The following is a 26,901-nucleotide window of genomic DNA, read 5'->3' as shown; positions in this document are numbered from 1 at the left end:
GAATAATAACAGACGAGCCAAGGCTACACACATTGATTTATTTAATTATTTAACTATTTATAATTTTTTATAAATTAATATTTTATTCGTCTAAAATCACCTTGCACGATTTGAATACAGTGTATATAGTTTTATGTAGATTATTCAAGTACAAGTATAATCTCAATCATTTTTATATCTTCTGTTATTTAATGCTCTGAATGAAGGCAGTTTCCCTTTTAGGGCCCAAGTGCTTCATGATCCTCCCCGATTCTGATAAATTGCTAATCTATTACAGGGGAAGTTTCCCAGCCTGGACTCTGCTGAGGATGGTTATCATGGGGTATCTCCAGTAACAGCATTTCCTGCACAGAATGCTTATGGTAAGGGGTAAATCTTTTATATTTTCACTCTGGGACACTCATGCTATGCATTCTTTCTATGTTATGTATTTATTTTTCAGTACTGTAGATTTTGAAGTAATATACAAAAACATATTAGTTATTTCTTGTTCAAATATAAGTTTAATTTTTAAATGTGTTTATAGCAGAGTTATATTACTGGTGGACTGACGGCAATAATTTCCTGCATATAAAATGGTGTTCCGCTTTCACTTAGTTCCAGATTTAGCCACAAAGCAGTATGCATTTGCCCGATTATGCTGTAAATCTTTGCAAATATAATGAAATAAAATATTTTTTTGCTTTTTCTCATCTAAATTTTTATTTAGAATAATAATAGCAACAATTGTACAAAACTGTACACAACAATCTCGTATAAAGAAGCAGTACAGCGTTGTTCATGACAGTTTGACAGGACGATAACTGCATAAAAATAAGCTCCAAACATGACACAACAGGCTAGCGTATTTCGGATACATGCAGGCACATCTGGGAGACGAGCTGGTGAGGTTTCAGGTAGAACGGGCAGATGTAGTGGGAGTAATCCCCAGCGCAGAGTTGGTGATGGGGACATCATGTTTTTGAGTCCCAAGGAAACCTTATCTTCAGTGCCAGCAGTTTTGTGTCCTGAGACTTGCTATGATGAGGTACATCGGAGGGAGAGAGAAGGAAAAAGAGAAGTGAGATGGAAAGAAAGGAAAGGTCAAGAGGAGAAAATAGAAAAAGGGAAGAGGAAGGAGGGGAAAGAGTCAGGCGGTGTGAAGGGGAGGAAGCAATGTTCGTAGAGTCATTATTAATAATTCCATTATAAAAGGAGGTGTCAGTGGGTGTCGGAAGGTGTGTGTTTCTCTGTCCAGGGTGACCATATATTTTCAAAGTTATGCATGGTATGCTCAAGTTGTGCCGTTCTCTTCTCATGCGATATTATGCAATTGACGTGTTGCTTGACATTGGAGTCACTCAGCTTTCTAGCTAGTCATGATTTTGCAATCTCTCTCTTGGCAGATGTCAAGATGTGAAGGGATAGTTTAAAATGCGGCCCTGGAGAGGCCCACAGGTTTACAATTGAGAAGAAGTAAAATATTTTTTGCCTGTTATCTAAATCCTTTATATGCAAATGCGCCTTCAGGAAACCTGATATCCTGAATAGTTAGTTATCTATACACGTTTTCTGTCTAGGAAGATGGAGAAAAAGATGTAGGTGAATTCTAGCATCCCAGCACCTCTAGAAATCTACTCTCTTCTGTTGGTACTGTAGATCATATACCTCTATATGGACAATGCTACATAGGAGATGCAGTGAAGATTCACACGTGTAGGGAGCAAAGGGATTTTTTTTTTATGACTCGGACCTGCCTGCATCAACATGCAAAAGTGAATGGGAAAATGTAAAGACAGAATGGGAGTTCTTTATCATTCCATCAACAAAAGTATAAATTGAATCTCTTTGTTAGGTCCAACTTATTAGAGAGGGAAGCAAAACCTGTCTGCACAACCAGCCAGGAATCCCTCACTCATTGACGAGGAAGATTCTGCAGTGTTTGCTCTCTGTAAGAGGTCTACCTGTCACTGACAAAGTGCCTCTAGTGACAGGATTGTAAGTGTGATGGAGACCTAAAACTCAGACCTGTTTCATTGTCCACTCTTTTACCAACAACATTTAAAAAAAATGGCCATTGGGGATAGAGATAAAAGAAAGTTTAAGGCTGCAGAGACATTTGTTGCCACCAGGAAGCAATTGAAGCTATTATAAGATGAAATTGTGATTAGTCTGTATGATTTATTTTACCATGTCAGGCTTGTATGACATGTTGGGAAACACCTGGGAATGGACGTCTACAGAATACACACTACCTAGAGAGTCTACCACACAGCGTGGACAGAGGATGTTTGTCTTACGTGGAGCATCATGGATTGATACCCAAGATGGTTCAGCCAATCATAAAGCTCGTGTTACTACCAGGTAAGACTTTTTTTAATACGTCATATATTTGTGCAGCTTTCACCTAAATTGTTTGAAAATAAATAGAACATTAGTTATATTAGTGTTGCTATTTCCTATATTGCTATTTTCTTACATCCTGATAGCTAAAGAAATCTTGTTCAATGACTGGTTTGTGATGGGGGCCGAGCTAATAATGGTTTTTTGGAGGTCTTTTCTTTTTTTGGTTAGGCCAAACTGTTGCTTTATAACTGAGGCCTCAAAAGTCTGCCTTACTTAATAATGCAGATTATGGATGAGATCACACATGAACATTGAGAGGAACTATCCATTCATCACCGCTAGAATTGGATAGTAATTGATCATGTTGTTCATATATCTGTAATTATTACCTTTACTATTTTTCTGTTTATGTGGTATTTATCTGTATTAGGATGGGCAACACACCAGATTCTGCCTCGGATAACCTGAGTTTCCGCTGTGTCACAGATGTCACCACACCAACAAAACATGGAACAGAGGACCTTTAGGAAAATATTGCAGTTACTACTTTAATCACTCTGCTTGATGTCATGGGAATGAAGTCTCTTCCTAAGGAAGAAGAAATCAACGTTATTATTTTGGTCACCTATGGGTGAAATGAGAGAATGTTGAAATAATTCTCTTCCATATGCAAGAATATTCATTTACCAATATGATGATCCAAAGCCTCACTTCACATGGGTCCAATTGACTAGGCAATGTTTGGTTAGAAAATCCACCCTAAGTTTGGAGTTTTGACAGCACATGAGAGCTATTCATTGCCCACAAACATATTGGATGAGATGATACATTCACAAAAATTGCTGCTTGCCCAACAAAATTAAAGCATTTTACCTCTTTCATACTGAGATGATGATGGTGAGATTATCGTAAAATAAATGTTCAATTTTCAGCTAAAAAATGGCCATGAAAAATCCTTTAATGATATGGTCTTTGTGCTGGTAAACGTGACAGTAGTTGACTTTCATTCAATAAAGTAAAATGACTGCAGTCTCACTATGCAATTGTGTGGCGTGGCAGGTTTGGATGGGATTAGTATCTGTATGTGACAGTCACTTAATTGATTTTTTTAAAAATAAAGTTTGACAAATAAGATTATAATGTTCCTGTGTCTGGTTTATGATGCTAGTGCTTATTTTGGTATAATGAGGCTAAACTATACTTCATTCTCTTTATTCCCAATGTACAAATTGTAAGAATTAAGTTAATAATGAAAGGAGATATCTGTCTAGCTAGAAAATGTTACCAAATCAAAGGAGTGGACAAACAATTACTAAAGGAAGGCTCACTTTGTTTTATTTTAATGTATAGCTGTTTTACACACATGGGCACACACACTATTTTGCATATATAATGTAAGAAAATTTTAAGTGACATGTTTTCCTAACCACATTTATCAAATTCAACACAAATTTCTTCCAGCTTTGGTTCCCCAGATTCTCCTTTGCAGTACCATATACAACAGTGGTAGGATCCTACAAGACTTTGTGACTCTAACTCAAACAAGATTAGCAGTGCCAGGTATTCCAGCCATGATGCTCATATATTGTATCAGTAGTGACGTTTATAGAACCTGAAAATCTTTGTATTGCTACAACACTGTTTATCATATGTTCTGCAGTGATTATTAAGGCTCCATTCACACATGAACAGTTTTCCGCGCATATTCGGCTGTAAGAATACGCATGGAACCGCTCTAAACATAAAATACAATGCATTTTAATGTGCATTGTTCAGACTTGCGGGGACGGTACCAAACCGCATGTCCCGCAAAATAGTCCAAGCACGATTTCAAAAGCGGAATCCGTGCAGTTGTAAAGATTTTAGCGTGTTCGTGCCGTGCGGTCTTCCATACATAAGACCACGCTGGAAACGCAACCACTATATGTGAATGGAGGCTAAGGAATTGGGTACAAACACATACACAAATGTAAAAAAAGATCTGTTAATTGATTTTAAAAGAAAATGTGCTGATTACAAAATGTATGAGCAAACAAAATATAATACTGTATGGGAAAATAGCAATTGCTTCTACCATACACACCTATGCACTAAAACAGATCCTAACTACTGTGTAAGATCTAACAAAGCACTACATCAATCTACCCACTCAATAAAAGATGACTTTAACCAGTGACTTTGTGCTTCCAGACCAGACTCAATGCTTCCAATCTAGCTCTTGCGCAGAACATTGGAGAGTGTGCATTTACTCTTCTATTCCCAACCACTTCCTTTCTCTAATGTATCGCAATCTTCATCTGATTGGAGCATTTAATTCCTTTGTTCAAGTCACTTCAACCTGATAGTAAGAATGTATGTAAACAGAATGGCTGTTAGAATCTGTATTGTCATTTGAACAAAGGGAGGGAAGCTCACTCAGTAACACCCAGTAAGGTTTTGCTTCTGTGTGTGTTACTTTAGAAACAGAGAGTGATAGCAGGAAAAGACCGAGTGGTCCCTTGTGTCTGCCCCTTTTTTTTGGGTGGGGGGGGGGGGGGGGGGGGGAGATCTATGTTTGTCCTAAACATGTTTTACGTTTATGTTTGACTGACTCTCTACAGCTGCTGGAAGTCAATTACAATTGTCAACTACTCTTCTGGTAAAAAATACTTTCTAAGGTTAGTTTTAACCTTCGAACCTTCCTTCATGCTAGTTTGAGGCCATGTCCCTGTGTTCTTGATCTTAGCTTCATATAAAAAATACTGCCCTCCTGTATTTTATTTATACATTAAGCATGGATTAATATTACGTTTATTGTTGTAAAGTCTTGGGGGACTGGGGAGTTTTATATCTAAAGTGCACTTGTTTTTTAACGTGTAGACTAAAGGCCATTTTCAACAAAACTTTGTTTTTCTTAGTTTTGGACTTAGTGAAAAAGATTGAAACCACTTCAGTTCACTTAAAGCATCACTGTAAAGATTACTGCTTACTTCCTGTCCCAGTGAACAAAGCATGTGAGGGGAAATTTCTCCACATAGGACATAGCAGTCAAAAAACCTGACAGAGGTTCTAAGGCCTCTTTTACACAGGCTTTCCAATCAGGTCCATCTGTCAGTTTTTCAGGCGGACCTGATCAGAAGCCCCGATGTTAGTCTATGGGCAGCCGGATCTAAACAGATGGGGCATCTGTTTACATCTGGTTACTCCCGGCTCCAGCCAGGTCCAGTGAAAACAAACAGATCCGTGATCTATTTAACCGGACTTAACCGCGCCAGATCAGTGGCAACCAGATGTAAATGGACGCCCCTCCTAATTGGACCGTGTGAAACTGTTTTAAAAATGTTTGTATTGCAGTCTGTGTCCATGATTGATTTCATATTACCTGTCCTGGAGACCACACAGAAAACGTAAGAAAACAAAGCAATAAAAACCCAACATAGATTCCAACTCTTCCCCACTCTATTCAAAGCAAGAAACAATTGGGCTGGCGTTCAGAGTTCCAAATGATGCAATGATACTTTTATTCTTGTTTATATACACTCATATATCATAAAGTAGACTGTTTTAATGCTTTGGGTACTTTAAATGTATTATATTTATAAATTTGGTTACATGTTTCATAAATATATTTACATACACACACACATATTCCATAAGTACACAGATTGTTGTCATTTTCTGTTTACGTGACAAAAGGCAGACTGTTATACTGAACTGGTCTCTGCCGCCAGTGACAAGAGAATGGCTTTTGCTGTATTTTCAAAGAGTGCGGCTCGGTTCTGCTGCTCTCCTTTCTTCACCCAGTGGCCGTAGATCCTGAACGCACAAGCATCGATCATCTTCCGAATGGGTCTAATTGCATATGGGTCCCTTGCTACGATTTCCTTAGTAACAGGTTTCACTCTACGATAGTGGTGGTAAATCCGCACAGAGGCCAAAACTGTTAGGCAGACCACCTACAAAGATGAAGTATTTTATTTGTATGAATCATTGTGTATTGCTTGTATGCATTTAAATCTTTTATATCATTTAAAAAGGTTCATTAGTATCTTAATATAGCAAGGGGAAACATAAAACAATGCATAGAAAGTATTTTAAGGTATGTATAGGCTGGAAAACCACTGTTGAGAAAATTTTGCACACACTAGTTTCTCCTATATTTGTAAAGGTCTCAGATTTTAACAAATCATAATATATTTGAGATGTAGCTGGGTGGTGGCATATGTTTCTATGCTCAGATATATGCAAAAAGTTATTGTTTTTTTTTTAAACCCGCTTTGAACAGTGGTTTAAACTTACCTATGTTCCCCGCGCGCTCCCGTCCGAAAATGTGAAACTGCACGGACGGCCACAAAGCATCTTGGGGCGGGCGCATGCGCAGTTCACATTTTCGGCCGGGACGCGAGGAAAGACACAAGGTAAGTCTATGGACGCGTGCAACCGCATGCAGACACCATGGGAGAGTACGTGCCAGCAAGCTCAGAGGAGTCAGCGCTGGATCGGAGATTCAGCTCCAGGTTCTTTGTCTTCTGCCTGATTTGTGGGCACAGCTTCCAGAGTTAAGTTTCTTTTCAAAGTGGATTGGAGTTCCAAAAAGTAAAGATTGTCACTGTTCTAGGGAATAGCTAAAATACTTGAATGCATTTTTAAGATTTACCTCCTGAGTTTAGTGTCAGTTTAACTTTAGTCCTTCAGTATCCAACTAATTTTAATACCAACTTTACTCTGGGGTAAACTTTTTTTGAAATTTGGACTTTATTCAAGTGTAAGCAGAGTGTAAGTAAAATGCATGAAAACATCTGACTTTTGACAATAGTCAATTATTATAAACTTCTGTCTACTTTACAATCTTGTGATTTAGAGTCATATAAAACAGATCATATTAAATGCCAAAGAATGAGTATATTTTACCTTAAATTTTCTGTACGGACTAAAATGGCGAACCTCTTCAACTGCATACTGCTGGAAGAAAGGATGGGCTAGAGCTTCATCTACTGTGAGACGTTTTTCTGGATTCACAACTAATAGTCGGGCAATCTAAAAAGAAAAATATATTTGTGTATATGAAATAATTACAAATTAAGACTACGCTGACATTTAAAAGTTATCGTTTCAGGTTTATGAAGAGAGTAAGCACTTTCTATACCAGGTCTTTAACTGTGTCTGACCGATCATCCCATTCTGGTGATCCAAACTGGTAGTCCCCATTCATAATCATTCGTAGCATTAGCATTTGTTTTCTGTGCCAAAATGGTGGAGAGCCAGCAAGTAGTGTGTACATTATAACGCCACTACTCCACCTGCAAGGCAAGAAAGGAGGGTGCCATTATCCTACTCCTACACATAGTTCACAGAAGAAGATTTCCCCTCATTGCAACCTAAACATCAACTTACATGTCCACCTGTTTATCATATCCTGGGTGGTACTCATCCATAGAGCACTGAAGGATTTCTGGTGCCAAATATCCAGGCGTGCCACAAATTTCTGAAATAAAAGAATGTCAGCAACCAAGAGTATTTCGGTTAATGGGGTTTATAACTGTTTGAATTATTGTACAGTTTATAATGGACTGGCAAAAATGGATTGTTGGTTTCTTGAATGGAAGTTACATTGGATGTGCATGGTGGATACCTTAAGGTACTACAACACAACTCAAGACTTTGAAAGGAGTGAACAATTTACTGCTCAAATGATTCCTATTTACCTCATACGAACATCCATGCATTTTAGATTTCATCATTGCCTATGAAGCCACGCTTCTCAACATTGGTTATCCCTATCTACATTTCACAAAGAAACTGAAAACAGGTAGGTTTCTGTAGAGCAACTACTATTGCACTGACATTCAAGCATGTATGATTTTGCAACCTTTATAAGGCAAATTCTCATTAGCAATTTTAACAAATGCAGAAGTTATGTGATGAGTGGGCTAAAGTAACCGTAAGGTTTGTTGCATATTGGATAGTATATCTGTAATGTGTAGAACAGAAGTAACAACAGTGTAACAAAAGGAAATGTGATGCACCAGGTTCAAGGCATTTTCCTGATGCAGGACATAAGAATCAACAAAATAAATAGATATATAAAAAAAAAAGAAATCCATTCTCCTTTCTAGAGTGGAGGTGATCAAATATTATTGAAGAAGTTATTATTATTGAATATGTATAGGAAGGAGTGGACCTACTGCATCCTGATAAAGTGTCAATAGTAAAGGGTACCTGTTTTGCAGACAAACAGACGTTTCAGACACATGGATCTCCAGCAGGGGAGCAGCGTGTTTACATCTTCTCTTTCTGGAGCAGCTGCTCCTAGCCTAGAGGGAACTAATGGGAAGACAAGAGATGCCCTCCTCTTTATCCCAATACCAAGTTTGTCTTCCCTTTAGCTCACTTTAGAGGTGGCCAGGAGCAGCCGCTAAAGAAGAGAAGATGCAATCACACTGCTACCAGACTGGAGGTCTGTGTATCTTAAACTCTTGGTTATCAGCAGGTACCCCTTGCAACTAAGCAGGATGCAGGTATGAGTAACATTAAATTATAAGTCCAAAAAGTACACTTATCCTTTACATGTTACTCAATGTCCTTTTTCTATGCCCTATCCTGGGGCTAAGCCCTCCCATTGAAGTGAAAAATGCCAGGACTTCTACTGCCCACTTAAAGCCCATGTGAAATTTGCAACTAACAAGCACAGTTTTAGATAATGTATACTTCAAAGCTCATCCTATCCTGGGCTGGGCCACCATCTGTTGGGCACCTGTGAACTTTGTAGAGTGGCAGTGCGATGCCAGGTACTGAATTGCTCTCTGTTGTTCAGCATCCAGTACTGAAATAAGGACATTACAGTCAGGAGGAGTGATCTCCACCTCACAGTACAAGTATACTTTGTAGAGCTGCAGCAGGGTGCCTGGGGCTGCAACCTGCAACACAGTGTGCATTTCGAGCACCCGGGACTGAAATAGACAGTACTGTCAGGAGTCTCCTCCCCACAGAAAATGTATTGTCTTGGCCTTCTTGGGGAGGTAGAGAGAATGGCACTGGAGTATGTGACCCGGTAGAGGGGGTTACAGTTCTCTGCCTTTTAAGTGTCCACCATTGGGGGGGGGTTACATTTCACTGTCACTGTATGGACCACAAATGCTGGGGGGGTTACATTTCACTGACCTAACCAAAAATGTGGGGTTACGAAAGACTGCCAATGACCAATAATCGGGGGGTGGGGGTAAATAGCACTACTACTGAAGCCCAGTGCAGGAGGGGGTGTTAACAGCACTGCTAGTAGCACCAAAACGGGGGATTATTATTATTACAGTCACTGACACCAATGCTGCAGGGTTATTATTGTAGTCACTGACACCAATGATGGGGGTTATTATTTCAGGCACCGACACCAATGCTTGGAGTTATCATTGTGGTCACTAAAACCAATTATGGGGATTATTATTTCGGTGTTATAGCACTCAGAGTCCCTGCCAGGTTTTATAGACCTTAATTTAGGAATTCCAGCCAGGACTTCCAGAAGACCAGCCAGTACCTCTAATGGTATTCACAGGAGCCCTGCCATTACTTGTGATGACCCTCATACAATCTAGGCCAGTAAGACCAATGATATTCATAGAATCCGGATCAAAACATCCAGAGTGCCCTGAAGGGAGCTGGGTTTGTCATTTCTAATTCAGAGAGGTATTTAAGCACCAACTCTGCAAGGGGCTGGTGCTGTGTCTCCCAGCCAGCGTCCTGTGCGTACAAGAGCTATAACACTGTTGTTTCCTGTTGCTGACCCGGATCATCTGACTCCTCTTCGCTGGCCGCCTGCCCTGATCTGCCTAAACCTGATTATGCTCCTGTCTCCTGCCCTACTGATTGAGTACTGACTGCTGACTTGGACTGTCTGACCACTCTCTGTTAACCACCTGCCTCCACCCTGCCTGGGTCTGACTACACTCTTGTAGCCTGACTTTGTCTCCTACCTGCTGACCCGGACCCTCCGACCATTCTCTGGTTCTCTTGTCGAATCATTTCCTGACCACGCACCAGATTACTGTCTCCTCATTGGAGCCCTCCTGTCCTGCTCATCCATTAGTGGGGCAATCCTGGGGGGCGCAACCCGGCACCAACAAGCAGCAAAGCCCATCTTCACCATCAGGAGCTCTGGTGAGAACCTGGTCTACAGCTGAAGTATCCATTCAGTGCCATGACATAACTCTGAGCAGAGAATTATGTTCCCATTCATGCTCCTTGCATTCTACTCTCCTGCATGATGCCATTTTACGTCAAGAGAGCAAAGGATGCAGTCTGACCACACTAGCACTGATCTCTTTCTGTACTGAGCGTGGTCAGTGTCACAAAAGAAGCTTTTCAATCAGTATGGGGCTGGTAGGTATTTGTAGTGCTTTTATTAGTACAAGTATACATCATGCTTACTATTATGGGCAGAGCAGTACAGTCCCTAAACCTAACTACCTGCATTTCTGTTATATAAAAAATTATGGTATTTCATCTTGGGCAAACAAACATCTGCTTGGGCATAGGATCCAAGGGTCCCCTGAGGGATACAGGGATTGATTTGAAGACTAAAGCTGGCCATGTACCTATAGATTTTCTGCACATTTCCTATGGTCAGAGGGAAAAAATGCAATAGATTCCTCCATCTATGCTAAACTGTGTGGATGGAGGGATCTCCCACTGGGCCAAGATACTGTATATTGCTAGTCGGCCCCGCTGTCTCTCAAAATACATAAACAAAGCCTGCATCCAATCAGATTGTTCAGGTCTTTTGACAGCCGGCGGGGGCCCACTAGCAAGATACTGAAGCTTGGCCCAGTGGGAGATTCCTCTATTCACACAGTTTAGCGTAGATGGAGGAACCTGTTGCACTTTTTCCATCTGACCACAGAAAATGTATAGGTGTGTATGGCCAGCTTTACACAGGTACTCTCTTTAGCACTGTTATTACTTTAGAAACATTTTAGGTCACTTTAAGGGATTATACCTATGGACAGTGATGTGGCTCCCCCATGTCTTAAATCATAAATTAAAAAAGCAAAAAGGATTAAAATATGTATGCATATGATGGCTTTTGTGGTTAAATTATTAAAAGGGCAGCAAAGAGATCTATTTCTGCCTGAAAAAAGAATTGCTGTACCTAACAAAATTAAATATATAGAACGATTCTGCTGACAGTTTCTCTGACGTACTTACCCAGCAATAGATCCAACTACATTAACAGCTTGGAAGGTGTATTTTCAGTGCTAGCAGATACAGGCCCCAAATAAGTCTGTTTGTTAGCTGTTTTAATAGGTACGTACTGTACATTTTGCTGAGCTCCATGGCACTGATTTCCATTATTACATCTGCATGCTGCTTACAACAGTGCAATAAATAAATAATAGGCAACTTATTTGTAATTGGATTACACATTATTAAGCGATATGAGATTGGCGGCAGACTTCACTACGGAAGCGGAGGATGACTTGCTTCAATCCTTGGCAAGGGTTCCGCCCTAGGGAGTTGGTGGCTTGTTACTAGACTGGGGAAGCCGGCTGGAGGAGGGGCTTTTATGGAGAGGGTTAGGTCATGTTTAACCCTTTTGGTTCCTGTCATCTAGGGGTAATTGGAGCTAACACCCAATGGTCAGCGCTGCCATGGAGTATAACCAGGAAAAGAAAATTACGGTAAGTATGATTAAATTTTCAGTTTTTATATCATCTTTTACATGCTGCATAAGAAAAAAATATTTCTGACCTTGAAAATGGTTTGATAAGCTTTGATGTAATGTCCTTGAATCTGAATCTCAACTAATAATAATAAAAAAGGCTTTAGAACAATTCCAGCTGAGTCATGGACCTCTGGAAAACCTTTCATAGTCCATCATTTGGCAAGCAAGAGCTATTCAACATCATCCTTTTTGTCATTGTAGTTTGAATGACTCAGCAGAGGATAATTATTAGATGGTTTGTGATGGAACATAGATTACCTTTCAGTTGCTGTCCTTCAGGTATTTGACAAGAGAAGCCAAAGTCTGTCAGCTTGATGTTCATGTTGTCATCTAGGAGGATGTTCTCGGGTTTGAGGTCTCTGTGAACAATGTTCTGGGAATGCAGGTATGAGACAACTTCCAATAAGGCCCTCATTATTTTTCTGCCAAAAATTACAATAGATAATATTAATGTAAGAGTTTTCCCAGTTCTATTATCTGCTTCCATTATTTTTTTTTCTAAAGAGAACCAGTCAGATAAAGGCATTTGTAATAACCTGAACCTCCTCTGGATTTATAAAATAGTTTGGTCTTACCTTTCAACTGTGTGCTCTGTTATTTACTTGTATTCTTACCCTCCCCATGGAAATGTCATAGCCTAATGGCAGTCTGTATTTCCTAACAGAGGCCATCTAATCTTCTTCTCAGGTCAGCACATACAATGTCAAAGAACTAAAGGTGCTATAAAGTGCTATTGGGATTACAAGAATGAATGGTTTTATTGCTTGACAGTTTTACACTCCATTATCTACTTAGGGAGAGTGTTTGTGTTCAGCACCAGATAAGACAGGAGATAAGCCAACCTCTGTGTAGGGATTGTACCTTAGTTTGTATTCTCTCCCTTTTAAAGCAGTAGAGTCAGTATAGTGTTAGGCCTGGTTCACACCTGTACGTTTTGTAGCGCGTTCAACGCTCTAAAAAACGCTCAAACATGAAAATCCCATTGTTTTCTATGGGTATGGTTCACACCTTGCCGTATTTCAGCCCGTCTGAACGCGCTACAAAACGGGCTACGCCTGAAAAGGTACATGAGCTTCTTTGCAGCGTTTTTGTCGAGCGTTTCCATTGGGATACAGCCAAGTAGCCCTCAGAAACGCGCGTCTGTCGCGCATTTTTTACAGCGAATCGCGGTAAAAATGCGCGTCACGAAACGTGCGACAAACGCGCATATTCGATACGCCCAGGTGTGAACAGAGCCTAATAGTAGGACATGCAGCTATTGCTGAAAACTAAGGTATGCATAATACAACAGTTTAAGTCGAGTAGAGAGAGAACAGAGTAGAGATTCAGATTATTTCACATACCCATACTAGACTGGTTCTGTTTAATCCTATTACTATATTTAATTACAATTTAATTACAAACATTCAATTAATTTACATTTTATATTTCTTACTCATTGCTCAACTGGATGAAATACTGTTTGAACTGCATACACTAATATTTTCTTCAGAATTGTTTGCCCCTAACTAAAAAGTTTATTGTATGCACTTGATATATCTGGATTCAACCTAGCAAACAATGAGAGCCCCACTGCCATTTTTCCTAATGGGGAGGTGTAAAATAAAAGACAGAATATGACTGGGTGTTATAGCTAAAACACTTGTTTAAGCCCATTGTAATTCCGTATGAAACCCAATTCTTAAGGTAGCTTCTCTTTAGCTATTGTAATAGCTTCCCAATTACATTTATGCAGGAGTCAATAGCTCTCCTCCTATGATAGACTCTGTATTCAACAAGGGTTAATAAATGACAATCTCACGATTAGTTTGCTCATTTTTATTGAAGTTATAGTCTATCACCAAAGTGAGTTTGGAGTGGTGGCTACTTTACAACACGCACAGGGAACATGGGGAACAAAACTGGCCACCCTCCAGAAGAAAGGACAGGGTCAGCATTAATTCAGAGATGATTTGAGGATCTACAGATGAGTAATACACAAAAAAATTACATTTGTGTTAATAGTTTGGTTACTTGAATGTATTTTTAAGGTTTAACTCCTGAGTTTAGTGTCACTTTAAACATTTATTACAAATTATTTTTTTTTGTAAATTGATACACTGATTATTGTAAACATGGACAGTTACCTTGTTTCCTTCTCACTCAATGTAACTTGTTCTGTGAGGTAGTCAAATAGTTCACCTCTCTTCATTCTGAAACAATGATAACATATTTCTATTTATCTCTTTCAGAAGAACATATTCCAAGTGAAGCAGAACAAAGTGTAGGCAACGTCAAGTGACCGCTATGAAATTTCTGTTTATTTGAGTTATGTGTGGGCTTAGAGTGAACCGAGTTCATATGAGTTTGCTCAAGCCTGTGATAAACTGTCAGTGACACCCACCTCCCGGCCCAGGGCATTCCTTGCCCCTTTGTTATCTGTAGCTGCGGGTTGGGGAAGGCCGCAACTGTTTGAGCCAGGATGGGGATGTGCCACTGACAGTTTTGCACAGGCTTGGGCAAACTCGGTTTGTACCAAGCTCATGCACATCACTACTGTTTAGAAGACATAGCATGGGGAATTAAAACTATATACAGGTGAAACTTGATTAGAATATCGTGCAAAAGTTCATTTATTTCACTAATACAACTTAAAAGGTGAAACTAATATATGAGATAGACTCATTACATGCAAAGCAAGATAGTTCAAGCTGTGATTTGTCATAATTGTGATGATTATGGCTTACAGCTCATGAAAACCCAGATCCACAATCTCAGAAAATGAGAATATTGTGAAAAGGTGCAATATTCTAGGCTCAAAGTGTCCCACTCTAATCAGAGTTTCACCTGTAATCACCATTTAGCCAGCAGTTTTTCCTTGCACACCTTGTGTATGAATAGAATGTGTTACAGACAAGAAGTTATATTTTGCTATAAAATCAACAAAAAGAAAGAAATGAGGGCACAACATTTTGTGTAGCTAGTTCATCTACCCTTGTGATTTATTATCACAGACCGGTGTTATTTAATAGAGACCTATCTAAAATGTCAGGATCTAAATGTGCTTGAACCTGTTAGACGAAGGTCTCCGTTGCATCCAAGCTGTCTGGCTGAACAGAAAGTAAAAATAAACCTCCAGTGATATTTTAACTGGGCACAGTAAAGGGTACAAGGACATATGAGCTGTAAAGCCAGTCATTCAGAGATCTTTGAGGGCAACTTTTACATAAGCAAGGGGGCAGGTACTCTACCCAACAATGCTTAGAATGCCTTTCAGAGAATCATACACAACAATTTGGCAATAGATACATATTGTAAGCTCATTAGAATGACATTCATAAACCCTTCAATTATCTGCTGATGTGTAAAGTCCTTAAGATTCACTGTGTTCCTCAAGGAAGTCATGCTGGATGAGTGTCTGGACCCATGAAAATGCTCTAAACATGTCAGATGTAACAGGAAGAGCAGCCAATGTAATAAACACATATCCAAGGGAACAAACATGCCAGTTTTTATTTTCATTTATAATATACTTGTACACATTGCAATAGACCACGTCTTCAAACACCCATGCATCCCCTGGCCCCCGATCTTTGATCTATTGATTTGGTGAAGGTGTTCAGGACAGCATTTGTGTAGTTTTAGTTTATAGCAAATATTAGAGCAGACATTTTTTTTTATTTTGCTTTGGATAGCATGGGGAAAGATTAGATTCTCTGGCATATATGTATCGCTGTCTGTATTGCCACTGGAGAGTATTTCTCACTATCTGTCCTAGTGACAGTGATAACTTATGGAGGAAATCTGTTCAATGTAGACATATACAGCAATAAAAGTGCAATGTGTCTCCTGGGTACACAGCATCGTATGTCTACTGTCTGTTTGATACATATATTATTACCATGCATTTATTGTATGTTTGTTGGGCAGTCATTTGTGTAAAGTGGAATATCTTTGTGGCACAAATGTTGGCGACTTCTTTTTTCCCCCCTTATGTTACATTTGAAGCTTGAATATAAATGCTAAAAAAGTGTAATTTGTGTAACAGAGTACGGAAGTGTTAGAACCTTACAGCATATATGCTGCTACCACTATGGAAACCAGCCGACATCTACCTTGTATGTATGTTGTATGTTACAGAACTGCAACCTTGCCTGACTGGGAACACATGATTTAAACAAACAGGTCTTTTTTTTTCAGCATCCAGCAATAATCACCAGTGTATGCTATTTGTCATTAACCACTTCAGTACCAGCATGTTACACCCCTTTCATTACCAGGACATTTCAGTTTTCAGCTCTGTGCAAGTTTGAATGAGAATTCCTCCATCTTGCAACACTAACAAAATTATTTTTACATAACTTTTGGGGGACAAATAGAGCTTTCTTTTAGTTGTATTTATTAACAGATTTTTTTTAAAAATCAGAGCAACATCATGCTTCAGCCTTCCCCTTTTATCTCACCTTGATAAGCATTTATTAGGCAATTAACAATCCAGGTAAGGCACAAAACCTGAGCTGGATTATTCAGACCCAAAGTCAGCCCGAAAACCTGGTCTGGGTTCTGCTAATCCTGTACATAGGATAGAAAGCGAGGGGAAATATATCGCCCCTTGATTACTTTACCTTTACTTATGTCACACTATATAAAGTAACAAATACCAAAAAAAGTAACCTGTTGCTCTTACTTGCGTTTATAAATCATAGCAAATGTCAGGCAAGAAAGAAAACCCCTGAAATTACCCGGTTTTGGAAAGAAGACACTCCAAGGTGATCTGAAGAGGGGATGAAGGGGTTAATGTACTAGATCACATACAGTGGGAGGATGGAAATGAATGGGCTAATGTATAGATATGTAGGGTAAGGTGGAGGGTTAATATACAAGTCATAGCAGAGATAGAATGGATCTAACATAGGCAGGAGAGGGGGGATTAAAGGGTTAAAATAATTTAAAAATGAATGTATTTTTGCTGCTGCAGCTTGTTTTTGTTAGGAAGTAATTAAGGGATGACTCATCCATTCATTACTCCCCTTACTCTCCCCTGCCACTGATGTAAGAAGGGGAGGGTTTCTGTGATTGCTGTGATAGCCAATCACAGCGATCACAGGATGTAGAGCAGGTTCGATCAGCTATGTGTCTAAAGCCGCAGCTCTCCACTGTCTAATGACAGCAGGAGCAGCGGCCGCAGCAGCCACAGCCGCACATAAACAGGAGTTCACAGAAGGATGTCCTCCAGGAACAATGGGGCTGCAGACTGGCCATACATATACAGGGGCCGGTCTGCAAGTGGTTAATAGCCCCTTTGATTATTGGTCACTGTGAAGACCTTCGTTTTGTTTGAATCAGTCTTTTACTGATGTTTGCATTCCTGTTGGGTAGTTGTTGAATTCCAAGGATAGTGAAACCAACAGAGGAAGTAGGATGTAATCTGCCTAGTATTCCTGACAAAGGTTTTAACCCTGCCAACTCTATCCAGAGCCAAAATCCAAAAGAAGAACCTTTTGTCTGGAGTTACACTTTATTATAGATCAGAAACTGGTATAGCTGTTGTAGAATTATGTTTTTAATTCACATAACTAGTAGAATCGTTTGCTTCTGTTGTGTTTGCAGCACTAAAGTGTAAATTGGGTCAGCAGATACCAATTCCCTGCTGCCATTTTTAGGCTACATACATAGATAAATGTTTTGAGTTGGTCATTCAATACATCATTTAGGCTGCCACATTAGCCTCACACAAAAAAACAAAACCGATATACTTGGAATGAAAGCCTGTGCTTATCAATACACAATACAAAGAACACACAAAACATATTGTACTTACAGGTCAAATACCAGAAAGAAGAATGTGTTGGATTCAAAGCTGTCTTTCAGCTGGACTGAGACAAATAAAAACAGATTCGTTATCATGTACATGTGTTATTTAACTCTACTGTTTAATATTTGTACAGTTCTGTGAAAAGCTGCTCTAAGGCTGGGCTATGTTCCAGAGAATTTTAATCAACATTTGGTTGGGATCCTAATATCACATGCAGAAATTCAAAGATTACATGACAAAGCTCTGTTGAGTAAAAAGATTATCTCTTACTAAAAGTCAGGGTGTGCTTGTCCATCATATTTTTTTGGCTACCAGACAAACTATTACCAGAGCATTCAGGCAACCTACATTGAATTTCGGGGAGGTCAAACAAAGTATTATGGGTACCATGATTAATGAGAAGCTCGCAGCTATTCTAAAGGATACTGTCAGAGCACAATGAAAACCAGACAAGCAAAAGGTGCTAGTTAAAATATTTATTATGAACAGTGTCCACGGGAGCAAGCAGAATCATAAACCGGAACAAGCCAGAGTCAGGAGGCCACGTGGGTAGTCGTCCAAGCCAGGAACACAGATCAGCATCATCAGGAAGAAGCCAGGAAATCAGCGTTGTCAGGAACAAGCCAGGATCGGGTCATACACGGAATCAGGATACTCAGAGCAGCAGGAAAGCACTAGCAGGAAGACCACGCAAAGGCAAGGTCAGACTGGGCTGAGTGGTTTATATATAGTGAGTGGAGTGACATCATCACTCAGAGACAGGAAACTCCCATCTGACTCTCTCAGATGATGCTCTCCTATCTGACCATAAGAGGGAGCCTGGGAGTAGTGAGCAACATTCCAGAGTCTGCTCAGGCAAGGAAGGAAACAGGTGAGTAAAATGGCAGCCAAGCCAGAATGCTGCAAACCAGTAAACTCAGGGTGGAACCCTGACAGATACCCATAAATATATTTAAAAATCTGGTCTCTGTGGGTGGAGTATCTCCACAATGGGGGATTTGATTTCATTATCTTGGGGCCCAGAGGATTTCCCCCTCCACTCCCATTCACCCCTTCCTCTTTCCCCTCTTTTCTTTCATCTTATTCTTCTCAACTCCCCCTTTTTTTGTTTTTGTTTTGAGAGTGGACACTTGTGCCCTAGTTTGCTGGCTTCCAAAATGGCTTCCTATATATATATAGAAACTGTGCAAACGTTTTAGGCAGGTGTGAAAAATGCTGTAAAGTTTATTTTTATCAATTTTAAAAAAGGAAAGTAAATGAACAGAAGAGAAATCCAAATCAATTCAATATTTGGTGTGACCACCCTTTGCCTTCAAAACAGCATCAATTCTTCTAGGTACACTTGCACACAGTTTTTGAAGGAACTTGTTAGGTAGGTTGTTCCAAACATCTTGGAGCACTGAGCACAGATCTTCTGTGGATGTAGTCTGCCTCAAATCCTTCTGTCTCTTCATGTAATCCCAGACAGTTTCCATGATGTTGAGATCAGGGCTCTGTGGGGCCAAACTATCACTTCCAGCACTCCTTGTTCTTCTTTACACCGCAGATAGATCCTAATGACATTGACTGTATGTTTGGGGTCATTGTCCTGCTGCAGAATAAATTTGGGGCCCTGATGGTATGGCATGATGGATAAATATATGTTTGTAGTACTCAGCATTGAGGACACCATTGATCCTGAGCAAATCTCCAACTCCATTTGCAGAAATGCATCCCCAGAATTGCAAGGAACCTCCCCTCTGCTTCACTGTTGCTACAAATACTCATTGTAACTGGCTCCTGCTACAGCCAACTGTTTCAAATTTTGACTCGTCAGTCTAGAGCCCCTGCTGCCATTTTTCTGTTACCCAGTTCCTATGTTTTTGTGCATAGTTGAGTCACTTATCCTTGTTTCCACATCGGAGGTATGGCTTTTTGGGCGCAATTCTTACATGAAGACCACTTCTGGGCAGACTTCTCCAGACAGTAGATGGGTATACCTGGGCCGCACTGGTTTCCTCCAGTTCCATGCTGATGGCACTGCTGGACATCTTCCAATGTCGAAAGGGAAGTAAGCATGATGTGTCTTTCATCTGCTGCATTGTTTCCTTGGCCGACCATTGTGTCTATGGTCCTCAAGGTTGCCTGTTTCTTTGTGCTTTTTCAAAACAGCTTGAACAGCACATCTTGAAACCCGAGTCTGCTTTGAGATCTTTGCCTGGGAGAGACCTTGCTGATACAGTACAACTACCTTGCCATGGTATATGGCCTGTAAAACTGTCTTCCACAACCTCACCTTAGTAGAAGAGTTTAGCTGCTCCTCACCCAGTTTTAGGCCTCCTACAGAGCTGTTTCTGTTTCAGTTAATGACTGTGTTTCACTCTACCTAGGAAATGAATGATCATTAGCACCTGCTTGGTATAATTGGATAATCCTACACCTGACTCTAATCCTACAAAATCCCTGACTTTGTGCAAGTGAAAGAATTGATGCTGGTTTGAGCGCCGGTTCACACCACAAAGTCTGCGTTTCAGTGCGTTCCGGTCCAGTGCAATCTGCAAGCACTATTTTTGCAGATCGCACTGGACCGAAACACAGACACTAATGTGCCTGTGTTCTGGGTGAGGGACTAAGGGTGGGGGGCGTGGCTGCGGTGCCATTGACTTCAATGCACCGCCACTCCCCCTCCCTCTCCTGAACGCAGGGAGCCGGCTGGCTTGCGTTTCAGTGCGTTCCAGAGTCCGAACGTACTGGAACACAGACTTTGTGGTGTGAACTGGCCTTGAAGCCAAAGGGTAGTCACACCAAATATTGATTTGAATTAGATTTTTCTTCTGTTCACTCACTTCGCATTTTGTAAATTGATAAAAATAAACAATAAAATATATATTTTTAAAAGCATTTTTAATGTACAGAATTTTTTCACACCTACCTAAAACTTTTGCGCAGTACTATATATATGTGTGTGTGTGTGTATATGATCTGGGTGAGCTGACCTCTCGCCGTTCACAGTGTGCAAATGTCTTGACGTATATGTCCCAACTATTTTGCGGGCCCTTTCATTATGCATTGTAGTTTGTTTCTGTTTTATTTCCTCTCTGATTCTTATTTTGCTTTAATTCCAATGCCTTTTCATGCTCTCTTTTAATCCATGGCAATCATTCCCACGTTCTGCCTCTAAATGTTAATCCTTTACACAAAACTTTAATAAAACATTTAGTAAAACAAGGTGATTCATTGTCAAATCACCTGTAAATTCTTCACCAAACTAAAAGTGCACTTGATACACTAAATGACAGTCTGTCGCATTACCGTATATACTCGAGTATAAGCCGACCCGAATATAAGCCGAGGTACCTAATTTTGCCACAAAGAACGGGGAAAAAGTATTGACTCGAGTATAAGCCGACCCGAATATAAGCCGAGGTACCTAATTTTGCCACAAAGAACGGGGAAAAAGTATTGACTCGAGTATAAGCCGACCCGAATATAAGCCGAGGTACCTAATTTTGCCACAAAGAACGGGGAAAAAGTATTGACTCGAGTATAAGCCGACCCGAATATAAGCCGAGGTACCTAATTTTGCCACAAAGAACGGGGAAAAAGTATTGACTCGAGTATAAGCCGACCCGAATATAAGCCGAGGTACCTAATTTTGCCACAAAGAACGGGGAAAAAGTATTGACTCGAGTATAAGCCGACCCGAATATAAGCCGAGGTACCTAATTTTGCCACAAAGAACGGGGAAAAAGTATTGACTCGAGTATAAGCCGACCCGAATATAAGCCGAGGTACCTAATTTTGCCACAAAGAACGGGGAAAAAGTATTGACTCGAGTATAAGCCGACCCGAATATAAGCCGAGGTACCTAATTTTGCCACAAAGAACGGGGAAAAAGTATTGACTCGAGTATAAGCCGACCCGAATATAAGCCGAGGTACCTAATTTTGCCACAAAGAACGGGGAAAAAGTATTGACTCGAGTATAAGCCGACCCGAATATAAGCCGAGGTACCTAATTTTGCCACAAAGAACGGGGAAAAAGTATTGACTCGAGTATAAGCCGACCCGAATATAAGCCGAGGTACCTAATTTTGCCACAAAGAACGGGGAAAAAGTATTGACTCGAGTATAAGCCGACCCGAATATAAGCCGAGGTACCTAATTTTGCCACAAAGAACGGGGAAAAAGTATTGACTCGAGTATAAGCCGACCCGAATATAAGCCGAGGTACCTAATTTTGCCACAAAGAACGGGGAAAAAGTATTGACTCGAGTATAAGCCGAGATTTTCAGCCCATTTTTTTGGGTGAAAAGTGCCCCCCTCGGCTTATACTCGAGTCAATACTTTTTCCCCGTTCTTTGTGGCAAAATTAGGTACCTCGGCTTATATTCGGGTCGGCTTATACTCGAGTATATACGGTATGTTGTGTGAGAGCTAATTTATACTAATAAACGCATAAATGGTGCAGACCCAGCCGTTTTGTTCAAGTGAAATCTACTTGTGTGAAATAGCCAAAGCTTGTCATAAGATAACCCCCTTCTGTTTGTTAATGGCATTCTGATTGCTTGTAGACTGCATGTCAATATTACCAAATACACAGTGAACAAGTCTGTAAAAAGTTTAGACCTCTTCGGTTCTAATCTTTTCTTTAGCAAGCATAAGCAGAAAGTCATTATCTCAAGATTCTGGAGCATTAAGGAAATATACACACTTGTCTCAAGGGTTAACACTAAATCCTGCTATGAGGGAAGCCAAAGAGGGGTAGGGGATTATTAGGATGCATGGAGAGTCCAGTTACATTCTAGGAACCATTTAAAGGTTAACAGGAACATGCCCTACCATCTGCCTGTCCCTCATCCCTGTCCCTGCACATCTATGTGCGCAAGCTCTAACATAGTACAGTAAACTCCCCATTATCCGGCATCCACAGGGATTGGTAGATTCCTGATAAATGCAGTTTCCGGTTGCTTGAGAGTTACTATTAAAAATAGGTCTAACTAATGCCATACCCCATACTATACCATAACACAAACTCTGTATTGACTTCATATTAATATTGAAATGCAGTCATTAAAAGTGAATAGACACAGTTAAAACAAATTAAGACAAATAAACACACAATCCATTCTAGGATAATACATGTTACAAATCAGCAGAACAGTGAGCACACAGGGGATTTTTTTTCTGGTTAGATTAGAGTTCTGGTTAGTTGAATACTGGATAACAGAGAGTTTACTGTACAATTGTCAAAATGCAGTAATTAGCTTTGAAGAAAGTGACTGCATCCTATCTTGTAGACATTTGTATCAAGCACTCAATGCAATCCACACCAAACACTGCTCACATTCCAAATCCGGCTTCCCATCACAATTGTATCCAAGGTGCAGGCAATAAGTGTGTCGTTGCTTGTAGCAACACAACTCAAAGGATGCCGTACTCCACAGAAGATAAAATCTTATTTACAGAGCAAATACATACTGTGCATTCCTCTTCCTATAGCCTCAGCTGCTAATGTGTTTCACCATTTTGGCTTACTGGTGAAATTCGTTAGGGGTTGAGGATATACGGAGAAAAGTGAACAGTGTGTATTTGCCCCATAAATAAAGATTTTACCTTCGGTGAAGACCCGTGGAGTATGGCATCCTTTGAGCTGACACACTCAATGTAACTGCATATATCTTACTCGGCGATTTCAGGGCCTTGAGGAATTCCAGGCTCTACAAAAGCATCCACCTTTATATAAACCCAAGAACAAAAATGTAATATATTGCAGCTCACTGGCACATAGATAAAGAAGCTGCATTCATTTCTTTTGTTCTTTTTTGTATTATATATTTTTCCTGGTGATCCTGCCAGTAGCACACTTCCTGTCTTAAGGAGATAATGCTTACTCACTGTACTGAATTTATGAAAGGACAGTGTTGTCACCCTAGGACAGAAAGTGTTTTAGGACTACAAGTACATTTCCTCATCTCTATAGCATAGGAGGAGGTGGTCTGGGGTTCACGGAGGTGAACTGGGGTGATAACAGTGCTTGAGATAACACTGCAGAATGCACAGAACACAGGACAGCTCTGGGTTTCTTGCAGGAGCAACAGGTATTTTTTTGTACAGATATAACACATTTATATAACATTTTTGTACAGATATAACAAAACACTTGCAATGGTATATTTAACAGACCAAAGGGGTGCTAATAGGAGAAGTCCATTGCAAGGGTTTTTTATACACTTTATTATATTACTATAACTTTCTGTAGCTTTGCTTCTATACATACACACAAATCAGAAAGGGTGATAATCTGTATTCTAGGGATTGGTAGTCAAAGTATCTTGTTTTCACTGAGGCTATCAGTGTGTGCACATTACTGCTACAGTATAATCCATTCACTTAGAGTGCGACCATGCGGAATTATTCTCTGCAGCATCCAGAGCTGTGTTGACCAGTCCTACTTAACTTCCATTCAAAGGTCTCAGAGTTTAAATAAAATGAACCATATTACCAGTTTTTGCTGTGGACTACTAAGCAATGACAGCATGTATTTATAAAAAGCAAAAGTGATTTCTTCAGCATCTCCTCTTGCTCTATAAGTAGCCTCAAAATTAAAACTTCAGGAAGCAGTCCTTATATCTAATCTGTCATTTTACATCTACAACTGTTTTAAGTCACTGACTTTGAACAAGCTTTGAAATCACTTCGGATTTCCTATTTATTATCTGCATGCTTATAATAAGTCACTGTCTCAGAATATTAAATCTAGAGTCAGACAGGCAACTAGTATTTTCTTTAGAAGGAAGTCAGCAATGGTAGCATATGTATTTTTATCAGTACATGTGTCCTTTAGGAAAAATCCTAATTTCAGAGGAATAAAAAAACGCCCTCTCTGTTTATAAAAAAAGTGTCCTTGTGTGGAATCGCCTTTTCTCTGTTCACTGATAGTAAATATATGTAATATAAAAATAAAATAAATAAACAAAATAAAAAAATGATATAAGCATAAATAATAATTGCTAACTAAAGCGAAATAATAATCAATGAATACTCTATATCACATACAATCTCAAAGTGTCCATAAATTAGTCAAAAAAATCTGGTGATTGTGGGAAAGGAGTCGGTGGGAAAGCACTTCTGGGAGATACACATTGGACTGTGATAAAGAGTGGGTCACTATATATTATTCACGTTGCTTTGATATTGTTTGGACATTAAAATATGGACACTTTAAGGAAAGAGAAATTTAACCCTTGAATAGACTTTTTTGAATTTTTCATTTATGCTGGATTGGCACTATTGGGATTATATTATGTAGAGCACCGGTTGATTTATTGGACACTAATTTATGGACACTTTGAGATTTTATGTGATATAGAGTATTCATTGATTTAATATTTAGTTTTAGTTAGCATATGTTCTTGATGCTTATATTCTTTTTGGATTTTATATTTTGTTTATTTATTTAAGCGCAGTGCACTTTGGGGTTTTATTTTGTGGGTGAATTCATTTATTAAATACACTTAGAGCAGAGCAGCTAATTTTTATCTACTTATATTTAATTTGGAAACAGTATCCATAGCGAGGTATTTGTTATAAATAAAAAAAATAAAAGCTTTCACCTCTTGCAACCATTCCCAAGATGAATAGGCTGTGCTTCTCCCCTTCAGCCACTAGATGGTGCTGTATATATGGCATAAATATGATCAGCAAGCTCAATAGAGGATCTTGTAACAGTCATGCTAAGGATGTTAGAGTTTACATAACTGCCTTCCTATCTCTCCCAGTGATAATATATGAACAACCAGATATTGCTGCTGTTAAGTTTTCCAGCAGAGTTCTGCCCAGTTACTGAATTTGCATTAAGGATTGTGGCTGATCTCAAAGTTTAGCACTTGCCAATAACACAAACTGAATTCCTTTATATGAAATCTGGAGCTAGTTGGATTGCTGCTCTACTGTGGTTCTGCTAATCTATTTATAGGTTCCAAATAATTATCAAATGCTTAAATAATATTTAATGACTTCTTAGTGTCCCACAGTATTTAAATATTTATTTAGGGTAGTTTTAAAAAAAGATATAAAACTGTAATTGAAATGGATCCTGAATTGTTCTGACATCTGTTTACAAGCTGTGGCATTAGTTAATATAATAGCAGGCCCCCCAACGGTGGGGCAATGGTTACACACGATTGATGGAATGCTCCCTCTCTACAGGCTGACCTATATGAGTCGCAACTGTCCACGCAAGTTTGATCGGGTTTGGGGAAACTGGGTGGACGCTAGGGGACTTACCCTGCAGGGGGCTGGGCGGAGAGACTTTGCTCCCGCCTGCACCCTCTGCGCAGTAGTATGGATGTGGGATGAGGTGGAAATTGAAGGACTCTGTAGATAGGCTCTACATGATGTGGGAACCAATGTCTTCAAGATACTTCTAGTTCATCATGGAAGTTCTCTCTCCTTGATCCTTAGGTCTCTTCCTCACTCTTATGGTTTCCCATTCCCTTACCCCCCCCTTAACCCTTGTACACATCATTGTAGTTATTTCCTGATCCTGGTCTTTCGAGACTTCGTCAGTATTTTGTTCTTTGACTACAATATTGCCTTATGGTTTACCTATTTATTTGCTGAGTTTCCCCTACGGCTTCTGCGTCAGCCCATTGGTCTCATTTATCTGCTTATGTTATCATTTTATGTTGAAAATTATTGCAATTCTTGTGAAACAAAACTTATACAGTTAATCAAGTCATACGGTAGTAGATAATATTTACATTTTCATATTTGTATTTTTCTGGAAACATGGTAAGGAACTGTTGGGACATATTTCTACAATTAAATATTACTCACTGACATTAGAGTGCCCTGAAACTTTTCTCAGGATTTCAATTTCCTTAATAGTAGCATCTCGGAGTTCTTCAATTTCTTGCTGCGTCAAGTGGTCTCCAGTGATGTCTATAATCTTTACAGCAAAATCCTCTCTGGACGGCTTAAAGACGCATCGCCGAACCACACTGCTAACTCCTCTGTAGGAAGTATAGAAATGTATTTATAAAGTAGCATTATATCCAAAACGCGGTATGGTGGTAAAAAAACTAATATTTTATATATATATTTTG

At 39.6% G+C, this 26,901-nt stretch overlaps 2 protein-coding genes across 2 annotated transcripts in view; one reads left to right on the top strand and one right to left on the bottom strand.

The window, feature by feature from the left end:
* SUMF2 (sulfatase modifying factor 2) overlaps positions 1 to 2,981 on the top strand; it is a 14,262-nt gene extending 11,281 nt beyond the window's left edge. Inside the window, exons 7-9 of the mRNA XM_018571017.1 lie at positions 278 to 362; positions 2,178 to 2,343; positions 2,756 to 2,981. Coding sequence (XP_018426519.1) covers positions 278 to 362; positions 2,178 to 2,343; positions 2,756 to 2,852 — 348 coding nt within the window. The 3' untranslated portion in view covers positions 2,853 to 2,981. The remainder of the gene's footprint in view (positions 1 to 277; positions 363 to 2,177; positions 2,344 to 2,755) is intronic.
* Positions 2,982 to 5,983: 3,002 nt separating this feature from the next.
* PHKG1 (phosphorylase kinase catalytic subunit gamma 1) overlaps positions 5,984 to 26,901 on the bottom strand; it is a 29,056-nt gene continuing 8,138 nt past the window's right edge. Inside the window, exons 3-10 of the mRNA XM_018571016.1 lie at positions 26,633 to 26,808; positions 17,820 to 17,874; positions 14,146 to 14,211; positions 12,278 to 12,441; positions 7,699 to 7,789; positions 7,451 to 7,604; positions 7,216 to 7,341; positions 5,984 to 6,260 (exon numbers count right to left, since the gene is read on the bottom strand). Of these exons, the coding sequence (XP_018426518.1) occupies positions 6,009 to 6,260; positions 7,216 to 7,341; positions 7,451 to 7,604; positions 7,699 to 7,789; positions 12,278 to 12,441; positions 14,146 to 14,211; positions 17,820 to 17,874; positions 26,633 to 26,808 (1,084 nt within the window). The 3' untranslated portion in view covers positions 5,984 to 6,008. The remainder of the gene's footprint in view (positions 6,261 to 7,215; positions 7,342 to 7,450; positions 7,605 to 7,698; positions 7,790 to 12,277; positions 12,442 to 14,145; positions 14,212 to 17,819; positions 17,875 to 26,632; positions 26,809 to 26,901) is intronic.

This window comes from Nanorana parkeri, unplaced genomic scaffold (genome assembly GCF_000935625.1).
Source record: "Nanorana parkeri isolate BGI_ZX_2015 unplaced genomic scaffold, ASM93562v1 scaffold1654, whole genome shotgun sequence".
NCBI classification, from domain to species: Eukaryota; Metazoa; Chordata; class Amphibia; order Anura; family Dicroglossidae; genus Nanorana; species Nanorana parkeri.
The sequence above is the reverse complement of the archived record's forward strand: the minus strand, read 5'-3'. Positions and strand labels throughout refer to the sequence as shown.